Source organism: Juglans regia, chromosome 13 (genome assembly GCF_001411555.2).
Source record: "Juglans regia cultivar Chandler chromosome 13, Walnut 2.0, whole genome shotgun sequence".
Lineage (NCBI taxonomy): Eukaryota > Viridiplantae > Streptophyta > Magnoliopsida > Fagales > Juglandaceae > Juglans > Juglans regia.
In genome coordinates this window covers 7,114,303-7,136,891 of record NC_049913.1, presented here as the reverse complement: position 1 = coordinate 7,136,891, position 22,589 = coordinate 7,114,303, and the positions used below count along the sequence as shown (strand labels likewise).

Here is a 22,589-nt window from a genome sequence, read left to right as displayed (position 1 = left end):
AAAGGGTCTAACTCGTTCAATAATTAATATATGAGATTTAACGTAGTTATTAAGTTTAATTAAAACTCTTAATCAATCTCAATAATTTATCGCTAGTTGGTTTATCTAATATAATCTATTAAATATAATTTAGACTCGATAAAAATTATTAATATTCAAACCTTAAAATTATTGGATCGGATTGTTACAGACTTCGAGTCTTATGCATCTAAAAATATCGTCTTTGTGGCTAGATATTATAAAAGAGTAATGTTAGATACAATTTTAAAGTATGCAAATCTCGTATACTCTTTTTAAAGAAAAGTGAAGTCTATTATTAAAAAATAATTTTTTATATAAATCTCAAATTTAATTGCATTTTTCAATCCTAAGCATGTTCTAGTACTGAAAATATAATTTCTTATTTGAAAATCAAGCAACTTTAACCCTAAGCATGCATTCGGCGGACTTGTCATCTCTCTGATGTAGTAGTAGTACTAAAGCATGGGAAGCAGCAAGCACACTGCAAATAGGGTAGTGATAGGGTCCTGATCCAGTAGTAATGTAGGCATGTGGAAAAGCATGTACTAACGCAAACTGATATCTTCTTTTAAGCAAAAAGCCATCAGTTTGACAAAAAGCAAAGTCAGACCAGACTGATTTCTTAACAGTCACTTTCACTTTCTCTGATACCTCTCTGCAACCCTAAACACAACTACTTACAACTTACCCTTCACCTTCAAACTACATGTCTTGCAAACTTCCATGATTCCATCATCAAGTTTTGTTGGAAAGCATTTTAGGTTTTTGCCAACTTTAGCTGGGATCTACATAATACAGCAACTTATAGCCACCCAGCCAATCAGGGGGCAAGGCAAGAGCAAAAGTAAATATATTCCAGATGAGCATGAAGCTGCCCTTAACTAGAGTTCTCAAATAGTTAACTTCAACAGGAATATTGAGTTAATGATATATATATATATATAATATAAGCACAAGAGTCAATGTAACTTATGAGCATTTCCCAAAAACATGCACTTAAGAAGGGACACGAAATCCCACATTACTATTTTGGTACGATATATATGCCAATATAACATGCATTCTGGGCTAGCTACCTAGGTTAAATTAGCAAAACCCAAGAAGCAAGTGAATATTAAAGTCAAATGAAGTATCAGTTTTTAGAATATCCAGAGATCTCCATATATACCCTTCTTTATGGAGTTTTTAAAGTATTGGGCAAGGACTTTTTGCAGAATCCCTAATAGGGGATCTTCTTTTCTTACACTCAACAGATGGCCGTGAAGAATTTCAATCATAATGCTGTTATAGGAATGTGGGAAAGTTTTAGCAAAGTATATCAATCCAGATTGTTGAACCTGGAAAATCTTGAAGAAACCCAAATTTCAAGAATAGTGCACCTGAATATATGGGTCCTGCTCACGTGTAAAGCAAAGCAAAATGAGACTAACTTTAGAGTTGGACCCACTTGAATGAAATCAGGTTGATGTTTTTGCCTCGATGAGTCTTTTGTTCTTGTTTTTCCTTTTCTTTGGTCTCTCATGCGTATTTCAAGTTTTCGTACACATCATGTGAGCTATTAAATTTTGAAATCCACAAAAGTACACAAACTACTCATGTGATTAATAAGCTGCGAAATGGGTTTAGCATATTTCTCCATCTTGTCGTTTATAGTTATCAATTGACATACGGCAAGAATATTGTAATAATGAGAAAATTGGAGTTTATGACTTTTTACCCATCAAACTTGCGTGAGGGTTCCTATATATGTACCTTTCTTTATACATCAGAATTTATTTATTTATTCTGTTTAAGATATCTTTCAAAGAAAAAATGCCCATCTTTACTTCTAAGGAATCTCTAATTTCTTTAACACACAATTAGTCTATTATGTTTTCAACATTTTCAGCTACTACTTTTTCTCTCCTTCCTATTTTTCTAATAACGAGAAACGTTTTAACCATTGAAATATTTTATAAAAATAAATTCACAAACTAGTATAATATAATGTGATGCGTTAGATTACAAAAATATTTTTATTTTAAAATAAATATAATATATCATATAAAATCATATAAGTGTTTATTTTTATAAGATCTTTTGTATTTATTACTTTAAAATAAAATAAAAAAACTTTTGATGTATATTTTAATGCATTTGACCACAGGCGAGCTAATTTTCCATTTAAACGTGGATGTACTGTTTATCACGTATATATCTAGGCAGCCAAGTTCCCCAGACTACTAAATAAGCCCTAGAAGTGACGCATTTTCACGTGGTGTACAGCTGATGACAAGTGTGATGAAATGATGATATTTGAAAAGGTTTGATTATTTGATTTAGACTGTTCTAACAGAGGCTATGGTTCATGGCCACAATGTTGTTTTGTGAGTGTAGTAGTTGCGGTTAAACGAATCATTCTCGAGATTTCTGAGGCGGTCAGTGAACAAATGCAGACAATAAAAGGAACAGGAGACCATGAAATCTTCCATGGCGCCATACCACACTTGGATCTAAATTAAATTCCGGAAGTAAAAGAGGAAATAAGAATAAGACAGGCCACCTGATCCACAGCTCTATAATTGTTTGTCCTTTTCCTTTTATACCACCTGAAATTATTTGAGACAGACTACAGTGATTGGGGAAAGGACATTGCTTTGAGTGGTGCCTTGTGTTCACAATTGCATGCATCTTCTTCAAAATGGAACCCACTCACTCAGCCGAGATTATTTGAAATGAAACAAACAAACTGATATTGGAAACTTGAAAAAGTTGGTTTGCTTTGAGAGTACCTCTGTGCATGTATATGTTTGAAATCTGGAATGCTTGAGCCATTGAAGTCATGCCTTTTTATTTTATTTTAATTTTGATTGGGTACAACTCAAGTAAATTGGAAATTAAAAGATTGTAGAAAGTACTAACTTTGAATTGGGATTACAAAATCGAAAACACACCCACATGACTTGGATCATTTCTCGAAACCAAAGAAACAGAAAAAAAGGTGTTTGGCTCTTTTATCTTTTGTCTGACTGGTGGATTGGTTGAGAAGGTGAATCGGGTGATGGCACAAGTTTAGATAGAAAGAAAACGTAACACTTGAACAAGAACCAGCAAAGTCATGAACGTACAGTCACTGTGTATTTCTCTCTCTCTCTCAATCTCTCTCTATATATATATATATAGTCTTTTCTTTTCTTGAGTGTTTGTGGGTTAAGCGAGTTCTGGAAACCCTGTAAAAGTTTTCTCCAATTCTTACCAAACATTCCCAATCAAACAATTCAAAAAGGAAAAAGAGAGTTAAAATGCTGGCGAGCAGAGAGAGAGAGAGAGAGAATGTTGGGGTTGTTTTGAGGAGGAGCAAGCCGAATTATATGAACCACTTTTGCATCTATAAATTACGTATACATATTGCAGAGAAGAATCGACATAAAACCGAAGCTGCGCAAATATTTTCGAACCCAACATTTTGTGCATGACATAATCATCAACACCAGTAGGGCTATCGTTGGAAGCAATCAGAGATCAAACTTGATAATGATTATTGTGATCACTGGACTGATTGTAGGACCCACCTGACCGTACTATAACACTTGGCTCTGTTCATTGTTGATACATAATTGCATCATAAATATTATGAGTTATTATGGTCTAATCGTATATTCAAATTGTTAATCATTTCTTTTTTCTTCTCCAATCGCATCTATGACATAAGGGTTTCATCATCGTTTTGGGAAAATCTTGGGAGTAAATAGGGAGTAAGGATAGAAGGAGCAAAGACATGTGAAATGACATTATTATTTCAAGAATTGATAATTGATACAAGGCAATCACAAAAGGGTCCGTCCAACCTAAGAATTTCCTTTGAGAGAGAGAGAGAGAGAGAGAGAGAGAGGCACATTGTTTGTGTATGGTGGTTGAGCTGGCCCACCTAGTAATTGTCACTTCACCTTTAATCCATTGGGGAAGGTTTCATGGGTAAGATTTCACCACCACCACCACCAAAATTGCCCCACCCCAATGGGTCTTTTGGTCTCCCAGTCTCATCATTACATATACATACAGGTAGGACAAAAAACAAGCTACAGAGTCAATAGCATCTCAAATCTTCAATAAAGGGATTGCATCGAGTTGTCAAAAAGACAGACCAATCATTATTAGTATTATTATTCTTTCCTTCTTCCATAATCGGTTCCACGAACCACCCAAAAGATAATGTGCAAGGGTGTATATTTGGATATTGGTCACAGTTGGGCTTTGCTTAGTAGGCCTGTGAAACACTCAGTTCTTGCCTTGGGTTTTAGTTTGGTTCAACATCAATCAGACCCATACAAGTAGAAGATCTGTTTACCAGCCTAGTTTTGTCAAATTTCAAGTTTGAGAGGCAGAAGATTAGAAATTGGGGAGAAAAAGAGGGGGGGTGGATGGCATTCATTCCTATTAGTGGAAAGTTATCAGGTATCAACCTTGTAAAATAAATACATGGCGTCATTTACAACTACAAAATCGTCTTCATTCAGAAGTATATGTCAGTTTGCTTGGACTGTGCCTTGAGATCTTTCAACTTTTTCAATATGTTTGTGAAATAATCTTGCAAATACTTCTCTAGGGTAACTATATCTTTTGCTTCCACACCAAGAAGTTGATATGTATCGTTCATCGGAGTAGAGAAAACAATGTCACTTGTAAGGACCTACCAATGCACCAAATAAGGGCATTACTCATCTCATACTTGCGGCGTTAAACAAAAGAAATGCGTCTTTCAATCAAGATGTTGCAAAGTCAAGGATTATGCTAAAGGTGTAAATATAAGAATCTATTACCTCTGAAAATGCCAATCTATCAGCGACATCATTTGTCCACTCAAAAAACCGAGTCAGCTGGCGAGTCAATCTCAAGACAGTGACAGGGACTGTAGTAACGTTCGCATCTTGCCCGGCAAGCCTCTCGCACAATGTTATCACCTAAGAACCAGAAGGCACATTTCAACATAGAATAAGATTAAAGATTGCGATATTCACTTGTATCCAAAGCCACTGATCAATTACTCTCTAAGAGGCCATGCTGTAAAGAATTTACTCCTTGACAAAGGGCAGAAAAGCGATGCTATTACTGAAGATTAAGATCAGGTCAAACACAATTTCTTAAAAAATAAATGAGAAGCTAACTCTGATGATATTCTGTCATGAGGTTCTTAGTTGCCATTTCCCTCCCCATGTATTTCTTAGCAATCAAACAGATCTATCAAGAGTGTGATCATGGTTTATGGATATCAATAGAAATAACCCTATGTAAAATATTTTGGTCTTTAACAAAGTTAAGTTTGTTCTTTACCTCTTGGGTTGTCCATGCACGAGGACCGGCAAAAGTGAGAAGCTTCCCGTTAATTGTCTCATTGCGTAAAGCTATAAATGTCAAGCGAGCTATATCCTAGTACATAAATGAAATCATATTTAGGAACTATGGAGTTAATATTTATAAAGTGGTCTTCTTGAAATCAGGTAAACAATTTATGCAAAAGTTACCTGGGTGTCCATGTAAGCAATTCTTGTCGGGGCGTCTGTCCCCCAAACAGATTTTTCTTCTAGTATGGGTACTGCATACTGCCCAATGAGGCCCTGGAAAAATTGGCGAGACCCATTCACTTGGTAGGGTATTTTAAAAGGGAAAAAAAAAAAAGAAGATTTGACGCCAAACACAGGAAACTCATAAACAGGAAAAAAAATAAAAAAATCCACACAGTAATAACCAATTGTTTCCTATAATCAATTCCTTGGCTTCAGTCAGTTTAGCGTCTTCAATACTTCAATCAGATATAAACTTAGTAACTGTTCTTTTTTAACATCATTTTTTTCAGAGGAATAAGATATATACGTAGGGGAAGGAAGGACTGTCACATCAGGACAATGATCAGAGGTGAACCGAAACATCAAACACAGAGGTGAACCAAAAATCTAACTATGCCAGTGATGGTATCATGGAAGAGCTTGTTGAAATTTCATTTAGGATAATTACTTGCATGAAACCACATAACCGGATTATGATGTGATTTAGGCCTGAGTCCTGAAGAAACTTCTCGGTGCAGTACTTTATCTCCATAAGTGGAACTTCAGGATGCTTGTCACAGTTGTGGATGGAAAAGAATACATATTTCTGGATTCCCATTGCTTTTGCACATTGTATAAGAGCAACTTTTCCTTCCCAGTCTACCTAAACAGAAAAAATGGATTAGATAAGGCCAGCAACAATACAACACTATCGAAAGGGAAGTCATGATTGCAACACATAGTATCATTTTAAGTTTTAGAGAGGAGTTGTATGATCAAAATGGATATGTAAATCTCTTGGAATGATCTATTGGAAGGTAATCATCACACAAATGTTCCCCTTTCTGTTCACTAATACCAGAAGGCACTTATCCCACAGGATACATGTACGGTGACCACTTCTGAACTATCATCTCCAACTCTTTGTCCAAGTTGAATGGTCTAATTCAAAGAGAGAAAACACAGAATTACATGTCCATGTTTGTCCACATTGCTTGGAATCCGCATACAGGCATCAGTGAATACTATAAGGTCGATATGCTATGTCTATCTCTTTAAATTAGATCATCTAACTCGGACAAAAAATTGAAGGACTCTATCTACCATTGTCACTCCATGAGTTTGATCAATTGGAAGACAGGACTAATGGCATGGCACAATACCCTTAAAGATTTTTTACGGTTAAAAAAAAATGAGAAAGGAAGCAACTTTAAAAATATAGAGGAAAAAAAGGCAAAAAAAGAAAAAGAAAAAAAGATATGTATCTTTACAGCTGCGCTGGAAACCTGAAAAACTACATAAAGCTTAAGCAGCACAGAGGAATTCTAGAGGAAAGTCTTCTTCATTGATACATCCAAGAACCTTGCAGCCTTACTAGTCAAATGGATGCATCAATTTCCACGAAAATATCTAGGCCAATTTGATTGCCATAAGAAACATGATGACATAAACAAATCAATATTAAAGAAAAAACTCACTGTCTTAATGGGCTCCTCTGGACGTCCCGTGGCACAATCGATGATCGTATGAATACCAACCAATGTTGCTGGTATGGTCTCAGGTTTGCTAAGGTCTGCCTGTTCAGTAAATTCTTCACATTCAGTCCCTTGATAGAGCAAATATCAGATACTGAGCAACATGCAACAACCCACACGCTGCAACAAAGCTTCTTCTCAAGTAACGTTTTCCAAACACGTTCATACATAAATCAGGCAGGAAAATTCATACTGAAGACTTTGACCAGAAATCTGGCAGTGAATAGATAGAATACAACGAAAAGCATCTATACCTATCAAGGAAAAAAAAAACTAATTTATGGAAGATACCTCAAAGTAGGATAGCAAACTTAACCCGCGTCCTTGGTTAACCAGGTTCCACAAGTGGAACGATAATACAACGCGAGGTAAAATATATTCGTGGGTATACAAAAGAATCACATCTTTTTAAGGGAATTTTGCTGATGAGTTCATATTCAAGAGAAAGCCTCCTCAAAAAGATTAGCAAGAGCCAAATTCATCTAATTATTCAGGGAAAACCTTACTAATAAAGAAGCTCGTCATGACTAAACTAGTTTTCACAGAACAAAAGAATTCGATATAATTAACAAAGACATCATATTTGCACGTATCAATCTCCAAAACAAAACAAAGCAAAACAAAAAATTACTACCAAATGGCCTCGTCAGAACACATGGCAAAAATGAATGCTTCCAAGGAAATACAAACAAACCCAATATGTATAATTGGACATCAACAAGAAAGAAGAAACGAGTAAGCGGGATTGAGATGAGGGAGTGACGTACATTGACAACGGTAGCGCCCCAATCACGAAGAAAGTCGGCAGGGGCAGGTCTAGGCCTGACGAGGCATCTGACATCGTAGCCTTCGTCAAGTGCCCGCCTCACAACCTGCCTTCCAAGAGTACCGGTGGCACCAACAACTAGTATGCTCGTCGGCCTCACTGGCGTCCCTGGCCCTAGATTCACTGCACCTGCTGCTGCCGCCGGAGCAGAAGTGCACTTCACCACATTGAATTTTCCTTTTGAACAAATAAACAGTCACAAAATACAGTTACTGTTATTATAAACAATCAGCCAAGTCTTCAAATTGGCTCCCGAAAGAGTCATCCAATAGTGGAGAGGAAATCATGCGCCGAGAGAGAGATTAGGGAAGAAAACGAAGTACCGGCGGCCGAAGATGGAGAAATCGATGATGAAGAAGAAGAAACCGAGGAAGAGATGAGAGCGTCGGATGCTAAAGTGCGCCGCCATGACAGTCCGCCGTGGCGATGGCAATGATGATGATTGAGTTTAGCAGGTGTCGCCAGGTGTGTTGGCAGCCTCAACGCCATTGTTGCCTTTGGAGCGCTCTATCTCTCTCTCTCTCTAAAAAAATACTTTGGCAATGAGAAGAAAAAAGAAGGAGAGGAGGAAAGGGGATGAAGAAAGGGGAACAATAGACTCCAGTGTGGCCACGTAGTCTCTAACTGGATTACGATTTATATGACGTGTATCTGTAACTTCCAGTAAGTAGTGTTGTCAGTCAAGCACAGTCACAGACCAATCCGTGGATGCCAAAGCCACGTTATCTATGGTCTCTTAATTTTATATAAAAAAATTTGAGTGCAGTCACTTTTCGTAGTGTACGAAAAGAATGATATCAAATCCAGAATATGCTTTATGTTGCAATTACTTGAAAATTTGTGAACCAGACAGTTTGACAATATACGCTTTAAATCTTGCAAAATATAGATAGGGGAAAAGAAATTATAAAAATAGAAATAAAACTAAAGAAAAGGAAAGAGAAAAAGTAAAAGCCTACATTCTAAATCAAATCTTAAACCACCCCTATTTCCATGTCCCCCCCCCCTCCCCTGCCTTGTCTTACGGCCACCATCCTCAAAGACAGCAAAAGATTCTGTCCCAAGCCACAAATCCTAGCGGTTTATTATGTACAAGAAGCATAAAAATCTGAATGATGTACAGAAACTGGAAACTCAATCTGGTGGACTGCCAATGCATAGCTGTATGTACAAAGTACTTTGTTGTCACTGCCGTCTCGGTTAAAGAAACTCCATTGAAACAAATAAGAATGGAGCAACAGGACCCGAAAGAATCTCTTGAAAAATTGGGTTAGGTATGGCCTACAACCTTTCAATGGGGATTGATTGTATGCAGCCTCCCTGATTTTAGTCTGAAAACAACTCTTCCTCAAGTTCTGGTTGCTCGTGTTTAAGCAAAGGATTGCGATCTGATGTTGTTAGAGTTCCATTTGCATAATCCATATCTGACTGTTCTTGCTCATCCTCAGTTAACTGCTCATCTGTCACCTCACTGGTATCCTTATTTATGCTATCCTCCTTACCACTTCTATCGAGATTATTGGTTTGATTCCGAGGAATCAAAACTCCCCCTGCCTTTTCCTTGGACTTCTCACATATGCAGGATGTTGGATTCTCGTGAAATTCACCCCTACCAGGCTTCACCTCATTTGGCTCTCCCATGAACCCAATCTGATTACTTCGAACTCTGGAGGCAAATTCTTCCCATGTCATGTTATTTCGAGTCATGAACAAGCGGTACAGTTTCTTAGCATTTGGACGAATGGTTGGTTTGTGCCCAAAGTATCTTCTGCATAGACAAGCATATTTATGTTATTATGCATACCCAGTTAACAGATTGAGTTGAATTACCTTTCTCATCAAAATATTAAAGGTGTGTCTGGAAGCAGCCAGAAGAATGACCTCTAACAGCCACTGGACTGATCCTAGCCAGAACGTTTTCAATGCTATTAAAGTTAGAAAGGAGATGGCCCTATGCACAGAAACTTCAACCGTATATTTTCTCTCAACCCACAAAAGTGCTTTTCCTTATTAAACTGGTGGTACTTCAATCGTTGTGAAAATTACTTGCGATTTCTAAAGACAATTTCAATTTTTAAAACTAATTGAACATTGTTAAAAAAAAAAAAAAAAACACTCCAGAGGTATTAAAGTCATTCTTAAGATTGCTTCCAAGCACCTTAACAATAATGACATACCTTCGTCCAGCCAACATTCTAGCCATATTGCCATTGTTGTTGGTGACAAAAACATCGCTTTCATCACAAACAATGAAGTCTAGTGCAGCCATGCGAGAAGAAAATGATGAAAATGGTGCCAACTCCTCGCTAGCTATAGTCTCTTTCGAATGAAAATTTGGGAAGAGTGCTTTGAGGGGTGCCAATGTCTCTTCACCTCCATATACTTCACCTGATGCCACATATAGATGAACATCACTTCCAAAACCCAATGCTCTTAGCATAAGACCAACTTCCTCCGGAGTGAGTGGGCATCTTCCATGCCTTAGTACTTTTTCAGGGTCGCTTGCCTGCACGTCATAAAAAAATAAACATCTCAACATTCAGACAGTCCTAACCTGCTGTTGAGGTTGAATAATCTTTTCTAAGGTCTAGTGGAGCCTCACATGTAAGTTTTTCCACCTCTTTCGTATTGTACCGAGTTCTCCTTTTTCATTTTCTCCCCCACCAAAATAGCATCCAGAAAATGCAAGCATATCTGGTTCAAACCTAGACATGATAAACCAATTCGCATTAACAACCCTTCCCAATATACTTCAATTTTCTAAAAAACAAATTGTGAAAACTTTATTTCAATCCATTAAAATATCATAACTCCAGGTTTTGTTGCCATAAAAAACATGCACTCGCATATTATATTTCATCTAGAAACCTTTACCAACGCAATGCTTTTTTTCTACAAGTAAATGAGAATAAACAGTCTCATTCCTCGAGTAACCTGTTGATATGAACTCGAACAGTTTTTTTGATAAGTTAAATATGAACTCAAACAGTTAAAAATTGTACTCTGTTCAAGGTAGTCCGACAACTAGCAACTGAAATCATGTTAACAATGTAACTGACTGTACTATTTCAAAGAGTAAAGAAATATTTAACAAAAGCATTGTTAGTACTTTACCTCAAATGCAGTGCAATGAAATGCTTGCTTTTCATCCTCATCCTCTGGACCAACCTTTTACCCATTTCGAGAATAGAATCAGTAAATTTCAGAGCATGGTAGTTAACTCTGCATCTAAGTTTTTGTAAATCAGCAGTCAACTGATTTGAAAGCCTGTAATCAAATTTAGTGAGCTGGACAGCCTGCACCATCAAAAGGGAAACCAACAAGATCAACTGCGGAATCCAACAACTCATTCAAGACCAGCAGCGAATCAAATAACACTTTCGAGAATAACAATATATCATTTCATACCTCAAACATTTCCAAAGCATTGAGTAAACCACTTTACATAAAATCACATAACTATAAAATCTGAGAGGAATTACACTTTTCACCCACAAACCACAGCATGATTTTTTATTTGTACTGTAAACAACCTATATTTTCAATTTGCAACTGTTGGTTCAGATCTGATTGTTAGGATGGACGAAAAATTGGTCAAGTTGCATGCTCTCAACTGTTAGATCTTAACTGAGGATGCAAAATGGAAAAAAAAAAAAAAAAACCAAAAATGAAGGAGAGGAACATCCAAAACAATCAGTGGTGCTTAACATTTGCATCCATGGTAGTTGCAACACTAGAACAATCAGCCCCATGGCTTAGACTATTAAATAGGCTTTTACCATGGGCTCTATAAAAGCAAAACAAATGACACAGGAAGAAATATTACCCTCCATTTAAGGATTCGAAGGCAATCACTATAATATCTTTTGTTTATGTTTTTCTTTTGTTTATTATTGTTTGATAAGTAAAATACCTAATGTTCATGATGATGGAACGATAACATGAAATAGGAAAATCTAGAACATAAAGCATGGAAATGACATTCAAGTTGATTATAAGATTCACAACTTTCTGTAAGCAACTGAACACTTACATGCTTTTTGTTAAGGACAGGCAGAACACGTTTCTCGTAGCATTTTGGATTACATTTCCTTGGAACGCGCATGGTATATGGTGTCACGGCTTTCCCTCCGTTTGTTGGAAGCTCTTTGATGATTTTAACATCTTTTGAAAGAAATGAGATAAATTGGTCCACATCAAAGATCTCAGCAAAGTTGCTGCAGAAAACACCAGAATTCATTACAACATAAAGAGAATAAATTTTCCTATTCGAGCAATGAGATATTAAACAAACCTGGCATCCTTCCAAAAGGAGTTCTGATCCAGCTTTGGTACAACAAGAGTAGCATTCAAAATGTAAGCTGCAACAACCGCATCTGTTATCTGCAGCAAGGTAGGAATCGAATTATTTCAGCAACACGCCCATTGTAAGGATAGACCATCTTAAGTCATGGACCAACGTTTTTCAGGAATCATTTATAAAAGGCACAAAAAAATACCGTTCCCCGTCTAGCTATTTTTACTAACACCCAAATTAACAACCACCAATAAAATGGCTTCTTTATCCTGTGTATTTTGAGCCATTCGTTGAAAAAACTCATAACGAACTAAAACAAGATTCTTATCTGAGTTACTGGGTATTAACATCTATTTGCATTCAGCTGCCCAAGTGAAATCATGATCCACATTTAAGAGAATATAATTGAAAAACATTAAGCAGAGTCACGTTAAATCCAGGGTCACAGATTTGACTACGATTTTGAAAGAGTGACCTGGAAAATAAAAAAGATTATAACCCCCAGAGTCACGGTGTGAGATCAATTCCAGCTTAAAGGCTACGTTTCCATATTCGACGACCAAATACGCTCGATACATATTGACAAAAAGCTACTCCAAAAACAGAAAAACATACCGGAAAAAAAAAAAAAAAAAGCACGGCTCAAGAAGCTTACCCCTGTTCTTTGTTGATTCAAGCCTCCACTAGTAGCAATCAACAAGTGCCGATTCGGATGCGTTTTCGCATCAGCCCCTGCTATCAAACAGCACAAATAAATTATTAATTAGACACTCCAAATAATTGAGAAATATTTGTTCAAAATCAGAGACTCCAAAAAAATCTCATTAATGTTCGAAAAAGTGAAACGGATTTTGCCGTCTTAGGAAATGAAGATTGTGGATTTCGATACGTACTCGCAAACTTATCGCTAGCATTACTGCAACCGTGGTACAGCTTGGACAGCGTCGACACCCACAAGTCACGGCTTAAACTCCCTCCACTTGCCTAAACAACAAATTCAACAAACGCAAATCAACCACAAAACCAATTGAGCCAGAATCGAAACGGGCGACGAAACCTTCCGTACCGGCACAGTAAACGACGTTCCCGCATCCGAGTCCGATCCAACCTCGACCGCATTGCCGAACTGAGCTCCCAGAAAAAAAACAAGCACAGAAAAAATGCAGAACACAAAAGTGAATGAAAATACAACGTCTGAGATTAATAAAGAGACCGACAGAATGAGAGTTAAAAAGAATAGGTACCGAGAAGTGGCTCTGGTGCTGGATAACGGGAAGGGAGGAGGCAGCGAAGAGGAGGAGGAGGCAACCAGAGAGAGCAGAGATGAGAGGGAAAACGTGGCGTTGGTGTAGGATACGGGGTCTCCGGAGCTGGTGGATGAGGCTCGCGACGATCACGCCGTGAAGGCCACTCCGACTCGCTAGGCCCTTCTTGCTGTTAGCAGTATCCAGGTTAAGCTTCTTCTTCTTCATCTTCATGGCCGTTGTTGTCGTCGGCGCCGTCGTCATAGTATTGGAAGGAAGGGAGCATTGGGTAGGTTGAGCTATGAAAAGGAGGACATGGCGGTGGTCGTCTTCTCTGTGCGATGGTGACGATGAAGCGGACGACTGCGTTTCCATATTAGCTCTCCCCAAGAGAATAACACGAACGATTCAAAGAAGAACACTGCTGCGTAATTACAATTAACTATTTTAATAAATTAAAAAAAGAGCAAAAATTCCCAGTCTAATGCTGGATCCGCTTGGGTGTGATTACTCGGACCTGACGTGTACATACACCTGTCATTAGATTCAAGCGATTCGAACCTCCACGCCCGAAACCCAAGCCCTTTTTCACTGACTGTTACGACACAAGTGAAGATAATACTTGTTTTCGAAAATTTATTGGCATTCTCTTTTTTCCAATATACAAGTGAAGATAATAATAAAAAATTCTAATTTTTATTATTTTATAATATGACATTAAATGATATATTCACGAATAAAATATAATAAATAATTTTTAATTATTTAATATTATATAAAAAATAACATTACTCCATAATAATTATACCTCATATATTAAATAGTTTTTTAAAAATAGATATGTAATAATTAATATGCATAGCATATATAGAATAGAAATTAAGAAAAAACAAGCCAGTATTGGAAAGGGCGGTGTGAGTGGATGTGCACAAACTCTTCCGGGGGAAAGATCTTTGTTGCGCTTTCCCGCTTCACGTGTATCTCACGTGTTTAGGTGACCTTTTCCAAATTTTTAACTCTGACAAGAAATCAGTTATTCCCCATTCCATCTCCTATAGACAAAGGCGCGTGCGCTAACTGACCCATCCTGGTAAAGGCCCAAATCACCGTTAAAACGATTGCGTCCAATTAGATAGCGCGTGGAACAACGGTCGTCCTTATGCTCAGTACGTCCATTTGTCGTTTTGGGGGCTCGTTAATAACGCTTTTACAATGTGATTAGGCGCCAGCTCTTTTGCCTCGGAGGCTAGCCGTCCAGAAAACGTTTCAAACGAGCCCACGGTTTTTAACCTTATCATCTTTTCATTGTACGCATCGTCCACATCCTTGAAATGTTAATTACCTTTCTAATCAAGGATTATGGAGCTTAACAACTTAGCAACCAACTAAGCTCATCCATTACTATAACAGCTTTTAATACCCATCTTAATCACAATTACCAATCTTATCTTCCAATTAACCGCCAAAATTAATTTTCTAAAGATATTGCAAGTCTACGTACACAAATTAAAGAAAAATAATATTTATAGTTGTGAGTGTGTAAGTCTCACATAATCTTTTTAAATAATTAAATAAATATGATACTGACATAAAAATTTTTATTAAATTAGTTTTATGTAATTATTTTATAGAAGATAGAGGGTGGCATGAATAGGTGTGGAGTATAGAAAATTGGGCCAAGCACCTAATGCAATGGCCGGGGCCAGGGGGTTGTTGGAAAGAAGAAGAGAGAAGGAGAAATTTTCAACGGTAGAGATGGTGACACTCTTTGTCTTGGAAAATGGAAGAAGGCTGATTATGGAAATTGTGTAAAGATTGGGGGTTTGAACTTTGAAGTCACGTAATGGATGAGAATGGAGAGACAAGGTCATGCATGCATGGTGAATTATCATATTCATTTAAAGGGCTTGGATTACGTCCGAGGCATTAAATAATAGATGACTTTTTCAATGATTTTCCCTTCTTGCTTTCTTGGTTTATTTATTAATCATGAAAATCATCATCTGGGTATGGAGCCAACCAGGAAATGCAGGCCTAAGGAATGCACATTTAGACCCTCTCTAAGTTATTGTTTTTATTTTTTGTTCGTTTTGGGTCAAAATTCCTGACTACTCTATTATTTAGTTAATTCATGAACAGTGATTTGTTAGCTATCAAACTCCAAAACCAATGATATAAACATTTTTTTCTTTAAATCCGGTTCATGTGCTTTGTATGCCAAATGGAGCATAGCACTATCATCTTGGTGTACAGTTATTATTTGAAGAGTCTTGTTAAGTACAAACGGTTTGATCCACCAAATCACATACCGACATTGACATGATTGTCTAGAATTATTACATCATTCATCGAGTATATATCTCAACCGAACATTTAGGCAAATCAACATTTGAAGAGGGCGTGAAATGAGCAGAATCAACCGAATCCTCAGCAAAGATCGTCGGTTGTCGTCGGAGCTGAACTGAAGAGAAGTGCCTTTGAAATAATTAAACCCACATCCCAGCACAGCCATGTTGATATTGCAACTTGGCTCCAAAAAAATGTCTTGTAATCCGGGCTTGCAAGATATTTGGGCCGAGACCCATCTTAAGATTCAATCCAACAAGTTATCGTAAAGTTGGACCGAGAATGCTTGATGACGGAACCAGTTGGTGCCATAATGGACTTTAGGTTATGTTTGACTGTCAATATTAGTTCAATCCATTTTAAATTAATCATTGACAATATTCACTATTTCTTTTATTTTTTTTATAAAAAATTAAACTCATTTGAACATATGTATTAACTTATTTATATTCAAATATATTTTAATAGGATCTATAAAATATTACTATTCACATATTAATTCAAATAATTTAAAATCATCTCAACATCTAAACATAACTTTAGTGTCTCAAGATAATTTTGGATCTATATTGAGAAACAAAAAGAGGAGAGATAAATGTTATTTTTTATTGTAAATCTATTTTATCTAAATGATTGATATAAAAAAAATATTTAAAATTTATAATATTAAGAAATATGACAAAAAAATATAAAATTTAAGTTTCATTTGGATAGTAAAATGAGACGAAATAATTTTAGATAAGTTGAATAAAAAATTATTTTTTTATATTATTATTATTTTAAAATTTTAAAATTTTAAAATATTTATTATATTTTATATAAAAATTTAAAAATTATAATAATAAGAGAAAACAATCACTGTATCAAACCAGCCCTTAATATAAAAAGTTACGTTGATGAAAAAAAGAAAAGAAAAAGGTGAGTATGTTGTTTACCAACCTTGGACCAGTAGTTAGTGGGTACGAAGCGCCGCAACCTAGTGCGAATAGACTGGTTGTCTTGAAGTCGAAGGGTCCCGAAAGAGATTTTTTTTTTTTTTTTTAATGATTAAAAAAAGTGTTTTTTAATAATATTGTAAATTTTTTATTTTTTAAAAAAATATTTATGATGATAAAAAATATATGAAAAAAAAGAAAAAAAAAAAAACAAAATAAAGTATAACGTTCGAAACATTTTTTCGAAACAAAACTTCGAGTCCCGTAACATTACTCCTTGAAGTTTTATGTGAGTTGGGGAGAGATGTAGGCACGAAATTCAGACCAATCTGGTGAAGACAGTTGGAGATGCATTGGTAGACAGGATATAAGTTTTGAGTGATGACATGCAGTTGCTGCTGGGTTAACGTTTTAATAAAGGTGGCCGCCGCACGTACGGGGAATTTGCTTGGTGATTGGGTGGGACAGTATTAATGACAACAGCCAACTTCTATTCAAAAATCAGAATAATTTCATGAAGGAAAGGAAACTCTAGTCTCTGGTCCATAATTATCAGTAGTTTCCAGAAATTAATACCATGACTTGTCGTACATACAGAAGTAGAAGAAAAGGACCAAAGCATCAAGGTTTCGAGGCCACCCAGATTGGGAAACTCCACACGTACAACAGATACAGAGATGAGTGGCAGTGAGAATCTAACCTCGTTAAGCTCCGAGTTGGACTTGGATCGACCCAACCTCGAGGACTACCTCCCTTCCGGATCCTCCATCCAAGAGCCTCACGGCAAGCTCCGCCTGTACATCAAACTCTCTCTCAGTCTCTCTCTCGGCTTGTTTGGTTTGCTTAGCGATAGTGGAAAAAGAAAGCATGGAAAAAAAAGAATGTGGCTGTTGCGAGATTCCAAAAGTCATTTTTTCGGAAACGAATTTAGTCGTCATCTCAACTTTTATCGTTATTCCATCATCCTATATAAAATATGTTATTAAATAATTATAAATTATTTATTATATTTTATTTATAAATCTATTATCTAATGTTAAAAATATAGAAGTTAAGATGGTGAATATAATTTTTCTTTGATCAATTGTTCCGTTATTAAAATTTTTTTTTTCTTTTGAAGGCGTGATTTGCTTGACATTTCCCCTGCCTTAACTGAGGCTGCTGGTGCCATTGTCGATGTAAGCTATGTTTTCGTGCGTTTTCCTTTTTTTTTTTTTGTTTTTAATAAACAGTTATGCAATACATTTCATTATTTTTAAACCGATTTTTGTAAGTTAAGAGATTTGGATTTTTGTTTGTTTATTTAATTGCTTTTTAATGAATGGGCAGGATTCATTCACACGATGTTTCAAGTCGAATCCGCCAGAGCCATGGAACTGGAATGCGTATTTGTTTCCGCTCTGGTGTTGCGGGGTCGTAGTTCGATATTTGATCCTATTCCCTTGGAGGTTAGCCTTACTATAACTACTAGTACTCAATGGTGGAGCTGCTTGATCTTATGCGTGACGCAAATGGCCTTGGATTTCTTACTCAATAGCTGGGAAGGTGTTTTAAAGCAATTGGGGTTCTGGGAAAGTCTGCGATTTGATCATAAATAACATGCCAATGGAGGATTTTTCTGTTTGCCCTATTAATGGGGTTCGCGTGATTTGTTTTTTCTTTCCTTACGCATGTGATTTGGTCCCAATTGAATATGCAGGGTTATAGTACTAACAGTGGGATGGATAATATTCCTGTCGTCTTTTATTCCGGTGCATTTTCTGCTCAAAGGTCATGACAGTTTGAGGAAAAAGCTCAAGGTGCGAAGTGCAACTTGCTCTTAAATTTTCATCTAATCATTGCTTATCTTCTTTTAAATAAATTAATTGTTCTTTTGTTTATGTCTATTTATCATATATTAGAAATGGCAACTTTGAACAGCCTGTCTTTGAGTTTGAATGCTTTTACGTGAGCTTGTTATGGTGACTTGCGTAGTTTTTTAAGTATTATGTTAATTTAAAGTTCTCTCTTGTATATATGTTCATCAAATGAAAAGTAATGTGAAAATCTATTGTTTGAATTTTCTTTGACATACTCTACGTTCTAGTTGGTAATATTGTTATGCAGCAGAACCCTTTTGTAGTAGAAAGATTACACATTGATATATTTAAAGATTGATTAGGCCTAGATAAATCGCCCATTGCAACCTACTAATAGGACGCTCATTATATTAAGGCAGAGGAGAATACGATAGAATCCACGGTCATATGAATTCTTTGGAAGGGATCATGATACGCTATAATATTATGAGTTGTGCTATACATAAGCCTCACACCTTGCACACCCACTTAAAAACATGTGATTTTATTTTTTTATCTTCATATTTAATATTGAATTCAATATTAAATATGAGGATAAAAAAATAAAATCACATGTTTTTAAGTAGAATTCAATATTAAATATGAGGATAAAAAAGTAAAATCACATGTTTTTAAGTGGGTGTGCAGGGTGTGAGGCTTATGTTTAGAATTAGAATTTTTCTAATATTATTGCATGATGGAACAAGGTGTGGAAATTGATCCCTTCCCCCCACCCCCCCCCCTGCTCTATTTTGTCAGACCAAAGAAACTATTGAGATTCCATGTTCATATGGAAATCCGTGGAAGGAACCTGTGACACTATCTTTTCATAGGTATAGAACCATTTTCCATACATTTACTTAATTACCAAAAAGGAAAACATTAACCATTTGTCACACATTGTTGATAATCTGCACAATGGACTAAAAAATTTTTGTTTTCCTCCTTCCAATGAACTGTAGACTGCAAACGGAAACTCTGCAAACACATTCAGGACATGCTTAATTTAGCAAAGGCAGTAAAGCGTTATGGTTTTCAGTCTCCGCTGCCCCAATTCTTCTTTTGGGAGAATTGGTTTTCTCTTATTTATAATGTTATTCTTTGATCTGTTTTTATAAATTTTTAGAGCTTTTTTGATGAGTTAGCTATGGTGAATTCAAGGGAGTGGATGCAGCTACAGAAATTTTTTTTTTTATTGTGACATAGATTGAATAAAAGGCCTTACCTCAATGTGCCTTCTTCTTGCCTTTCCTTTCTCTACCACGAGCTTCTTAAAAATCTTGTTGTGCATTGGATTTAACGTATTCTGTTTTGTGCAATGTATTTCCAGAGGTTTTTGGCGGAATTAATATGCAGCTTCTTCGTGGCGTCATGGACTGGGGTGGTAAAATACCATGGGCCACGGCCTAGCTTGCGGCCTAAGCAGGTATAACCGTCTTTTGGATGTCATCTGATGTGTTTTGAACAGTGTATTTTAGTAATTTTCAAGCTTTTGCATGTATATTTAGTTATTGAAATATTTTTGCTTCTGTTTATGGGTTTAACTTTAACAGGTTTTTGTAGTCAATCATACTTCCATGATCGATTTCATTATCTTAGAGCAGATGACTGCATTTGCTGTTATTATGCAGAAGCATCCTGGATGGGTTGGTAAGTGTTTAGTGCCAATATTCATGCTTAAAATAACTTTATATAGTTGACATGATAGAAAGATCTCACCCACCCACCCACCCCGAAAGAAAAGGTAACACAGTCTCATTAATGATTTCTGGTTACTGTGTGTGCGTTTCTCACAAAGTATTACTGATTATTCTTGAATAGTTTTTATCCAGAAGTTTCAATTAGGACTTTACTTTTCTTAAGCAGATCCAGTGGTGATAGAAAGATCTGTACTCTGTAGCATGTTAATGAAGTTCCCATGTATTGTAATAATGTGTAAAATGCTCCAACTGGTTGGAACGTGGAATTCGATGGAAGTCAATATTCTGGGATTTGATTACAATTTTGTTTTATATTTTGGTTGGAAATATGTAGTTATTGTGTCACTAGGGTAATCTGTTTTTATAAGAATTATTTGCTTTCCCAACTCGCCCTGGGTTTAATTAAGTTTCACGATTTGATTGCAATATGTACATGGACAATAACAACTTTTTTCGTTTTTAGTATTTACAAATGTCTTCTCACACGAGTACTGGCTTTGCCACTGCATCAATAACATATATATCCACTTATGTGGATTAGTATCATGTTCCCCATCAAAAAAGATGTATCATGAATAACTTGTATGGGTTCAGTGGGATACCTGTCTGATTAGAAAAGGTGCATTCTTAAGTCCTTGGCATGGTCCACATTTCTTATCTTGAGTTGTAGTGTAATATAAGTGAAAATAAGTAATTTTTGGCCTTTATGATATTCTGTAGATTTAATATTTATAATATCATTTACATTTAGTCAACACTTTGCACTGGACGATTTGAATTTTTTAGGGTGAAAGCCACAATTATTCTTAAAAGAATGGAAAGGAAAGATTTTATTTATTTATATCTGTATAGGACTCTTGCAAAAGACCATATTGGAGAGTGAAGGATGTATCTGGTTCAATCGTGCAGAGGCAAAGGATCGCGAAATAGTAGCAAGGAAGTAAGTTGAAATAAAAAAAATGTAGAAATTAATTATGTCAGAAGATTATCGATGTTATGACTATCTGGACTTTTATACCTCAGGTTGAGGGAACACGTCCAGGGAACTGACAATAACCCTCTTCTAATATTTCCAGAGGGAACTTGTGTAAATAATCACTATACAGTTATGTTCAAGAAGGTACATGTATTTTCTTCTCTTGTTGAAGAGAATACAAACTTTAATTTCGTTCTCTAAGTTTCCTCTTTACTTGTCTAACTCTTATTTTTTAATGCAATGTAGGGTGCATTTGAACTTGGCTGCACTGTTTGTCCAATTGCAATTAAGTACAACAAAATATTTGTTGATGCTTTTTGGAACAGCCGGAAGTAAGTAGATGCATAGAGCTCACTAAGTTTGTGTGTGTGGATAAAAGTATCCCTGCCATTTTGACAGGGTGGTGAAGAACTCCATTTATCTGCAGCAAGGTTTTGCCAAAGATAAATCCATCTGATCTTCTATATATTTTTTAACAAATAAAAAAAAATATCTGAACAACCGTACAATATTCATGCTGTGTTTTATGTTAGAACGACACAAATTCCATATTGGGGCTAGGATCTAGATGTATTGCATTCACCTTATCTTGTGTTTCAGATATTTACTTATTTTTGTAATGAAATTAGAGAGTAATTCTTGGACTATGTGCGTTATTTTGCAGGCAATCCTTCACGATGCATCTACTGCAGCTCATGACATCCTGGGCTGTTGTTTGTGATGTTTGGTACCTGGAGCCCCAAAATCTGAAACCCGGAGAGACACCCATTGAGTTTGCAGAGAGGTAAGTAATCTTCTGCTTAGTTGGAATGAGTTAAAATGATGGCATGCAGCACACTTTTTCTGTATTTTTGGAATCTCATAGATTGGCGTTAGAAGTTAGAACCATCTCTTATTTATTAATAGCTTCTGTTAAAATATGAATGCTCTTATGCAGGGTAAGGGACATAATCTCTGTTAGAGCAGGGCTCAAAAAGGTTCCTTGGGATGGATATCTAAAGTATTCTCGCCCTAGCCCAAAACATAGAGAACAGAAGTAAGTTTGTTGACCAAATTAAGGTGATACTTAGGACTGAACTCATCATAGTGTTGCCCTGGCAAGCTTGCTGGTCTTAGTGGCCTTAACCTTTTTGTTTGATGTTTTCCTTATCGTGTTGCTGAACCATTCCCATCCTTAAAAAAGTAAACTTGAGAGATTACATTTTTTTGGTCAGACCAGAAGATAATCACATTTTCAAAATTATTTTTGTTGCCTTTGCAGGCAACAGAGCTTTGCTGAGTCAATGTTGCGGCGTTTGGAGGAGAAATGATGTGTATATAATATATATATATATATATATATATATATA

The 22,589-nt window shown here is 36.2% G+C and overlaps 3 protein-coding genes across 4 annotated transcripts; 1 reads left to right on the top strand and 2 right to left on the bottom strand.

Annotated features, from left to right (window-relative positions):
• Nucleotides 1-4,169: 4,169 nt before the first annotated feature.
• Nucleotides 4,170-8,506, bottom strand: LOC109010200 (protein HIGH CHLOROPHYLL FLUORESCENCE PHENOTYPE 244, chloroplastic). The gene is made up of 8 exons (XM_018990954.2): nucleotides 8,228-8,506; nucleotides 7,846-8,081; nucleotides 7,022-7,120; nucleotides 6,013-6,207; nucleotides 5,523-5,615; nucleotides 5,332-5,427; nucleotides 4,821-4,961; nucleotides 4,170-4,690 (listed from the first exon to the last, which is right to left on the bottom strand). The coding sequence occupies exons 1-8, from the start codon at nucleotides 8,391-8,393 to the stop codon at nucleotides 4,514-4,516; spliced, it is 1,203 nt and encodes a 400-aa protein (XP_018846499.1). The 5' UTR covers nucleotides 8,394-8,506; the 3' UTR covers nucleotides 4,170-4,513.
• Nucleotides 8,507-8,680: 174 nt separating this feature from the next.
• LOC109010199 (protein ROOT HAIR SPECIFIC 17-like) lies at nucleotides 8,681-13,894 on the bottom strand. 2 transcript variants are annotated; one of them, XM_018990952.2, is made up of 10 exons: nucleotides 13,446-13,894; nucleotides 13,268-13,327; nucleotides 13,095-13,185; nucleotides 12,857-12,936; nucleotides 12,199-12,287; nucleotides 11,938-12,121; nucleotides 11,019-11,200; nucleotides 10,507-10,609; nucleotides 10,082-10,410; nucleotides 8,681-9,672 (listed from the first exon to the last, which is right to left on the bottom strand). In XM_018990952.2, the coding sequence occupies exons 1-10, from the start codon at nucleotides 13,818-13,820 to the stop codon at nucleotides 9,231-9,233; spliced, it is 1,935 nt and encodes a 644-aa protein (XP_018846497.1). In that variant the 5' UTR covers nucleotides 13,821-13,894; the 3' UTR covers nucleotides 8,681-9,230. The 2 variants fall into 2 exon arrangements, with proteins under 2 accessions (XP_018846497.1, XP_018846498.1); XM_018990953.2 differs by having other exon boundaries at nucleotides 8,682-9,672; nucleotides 12,857-12,933; nucleotides 13,446-13,875.
• Nucleotides 13,895-17,257: 3,363 nt separating this feature from the next.
• Nucleotides 17,258-22,550, top strand: LOC109010201 (glycerol-3-phosphate acyltransferase 9-like). The gene is made up of 12 exons (XM_035684721.1): nucleotides 17,258-17,522; nucleotides 17,847-17,904; nucleotides 18,056-18,174; nucleotides 18,426-18,525; nucleotides 19,895-19,990; nucleotides 20,118-20,214; nucleotides 21,117-21,204; nucleotides 21,288-21,384; nucleotides 21,487-21,572; nucleotides 21,905-22,024; nucleotides 22,178-22,276; nucleotides 22,502-22,550. Exons 1-12 carry the CDS (start codon nucleotides 17,404-17,406, stop codon nucleotides 22,548-22,550), a joined length of 1,128 nt encoding a protein of 375 aa, XP_035540614.1. The 5' UTR covers nucleotides 17,258-17,403.
• The last annotated feature ends 39 nt before the right edge of the window (nucleotides 22,551-22,589 follow it).

Excerpts from the sequence above, each read along its gene's own strand:
- LOC109010200 (XM_018990954.2), bottom strand. The coding sequence starts at position 8,393 with ATGGCGTTGAGGCTGCCAACACACCTGGCGACACCTGCTAAACTCAAT. Across the intron at positions 5,616-6,012 it reads GGTTATGTGGTTTCATGCAA|GGCCTCATTGGGCAGTATGC; the intron begins GTAATTATCCTA and ends CAATTTTTCCAG. Across the intron at positions 5,428-5,522 it reads TTGCTTACATGGACACCCAG|GATATAGCTCGCTTGACATT; the intron begins GTAACTTTTGCA and ends TTTATGTACTAG.
- LOC109010201 (XM_035684721.1), top strand. The coding sequence starts at position 17,404 with ATGAGTGGCAGTGAGAATCTAACCTCGTTAAGCTCCGAGTTGGACTTG. Across the intron at positions 17,905-18,055 it reads CTGCTGGTGCCATTGTCGAT|GATTCATTCACACGATGTTT; the intron begins GTAAGCTATGTT and ends ATGAATGGGCAG. Across the intron at positions 21,573-21,904 it reads GCTTTTTGGAACAGCCGGAA|GCAATCCTTCACGATGCATC; the intron begins GTAAGTAGATGC and ends GTTATTTTGCAG.
- LOC109010199 (XM_018990952.2), bottom strand. The coding sequence starts at position 13,820 with ATGGAAACGCAGTCGTCCGCTTCATCGTCACCATCGCACAGAGAAGAC. Across the intron at positions 12,122-12,198 it reads TCCTTTTGGAAGGATGCCAG|CAACTTTGCTGAGATCTTTG; the intron begins GTTTGTTTAATA and ends TGTTTTCTGCAG. Across the intron at positions 11,201-11,937 it reads CTGTCCTTAACAAAAAGCAT|GCTGTCCAGCTCACTAAATT; the intron begins GTAAGTGTTCAG and ends TTGATGGTGCAG.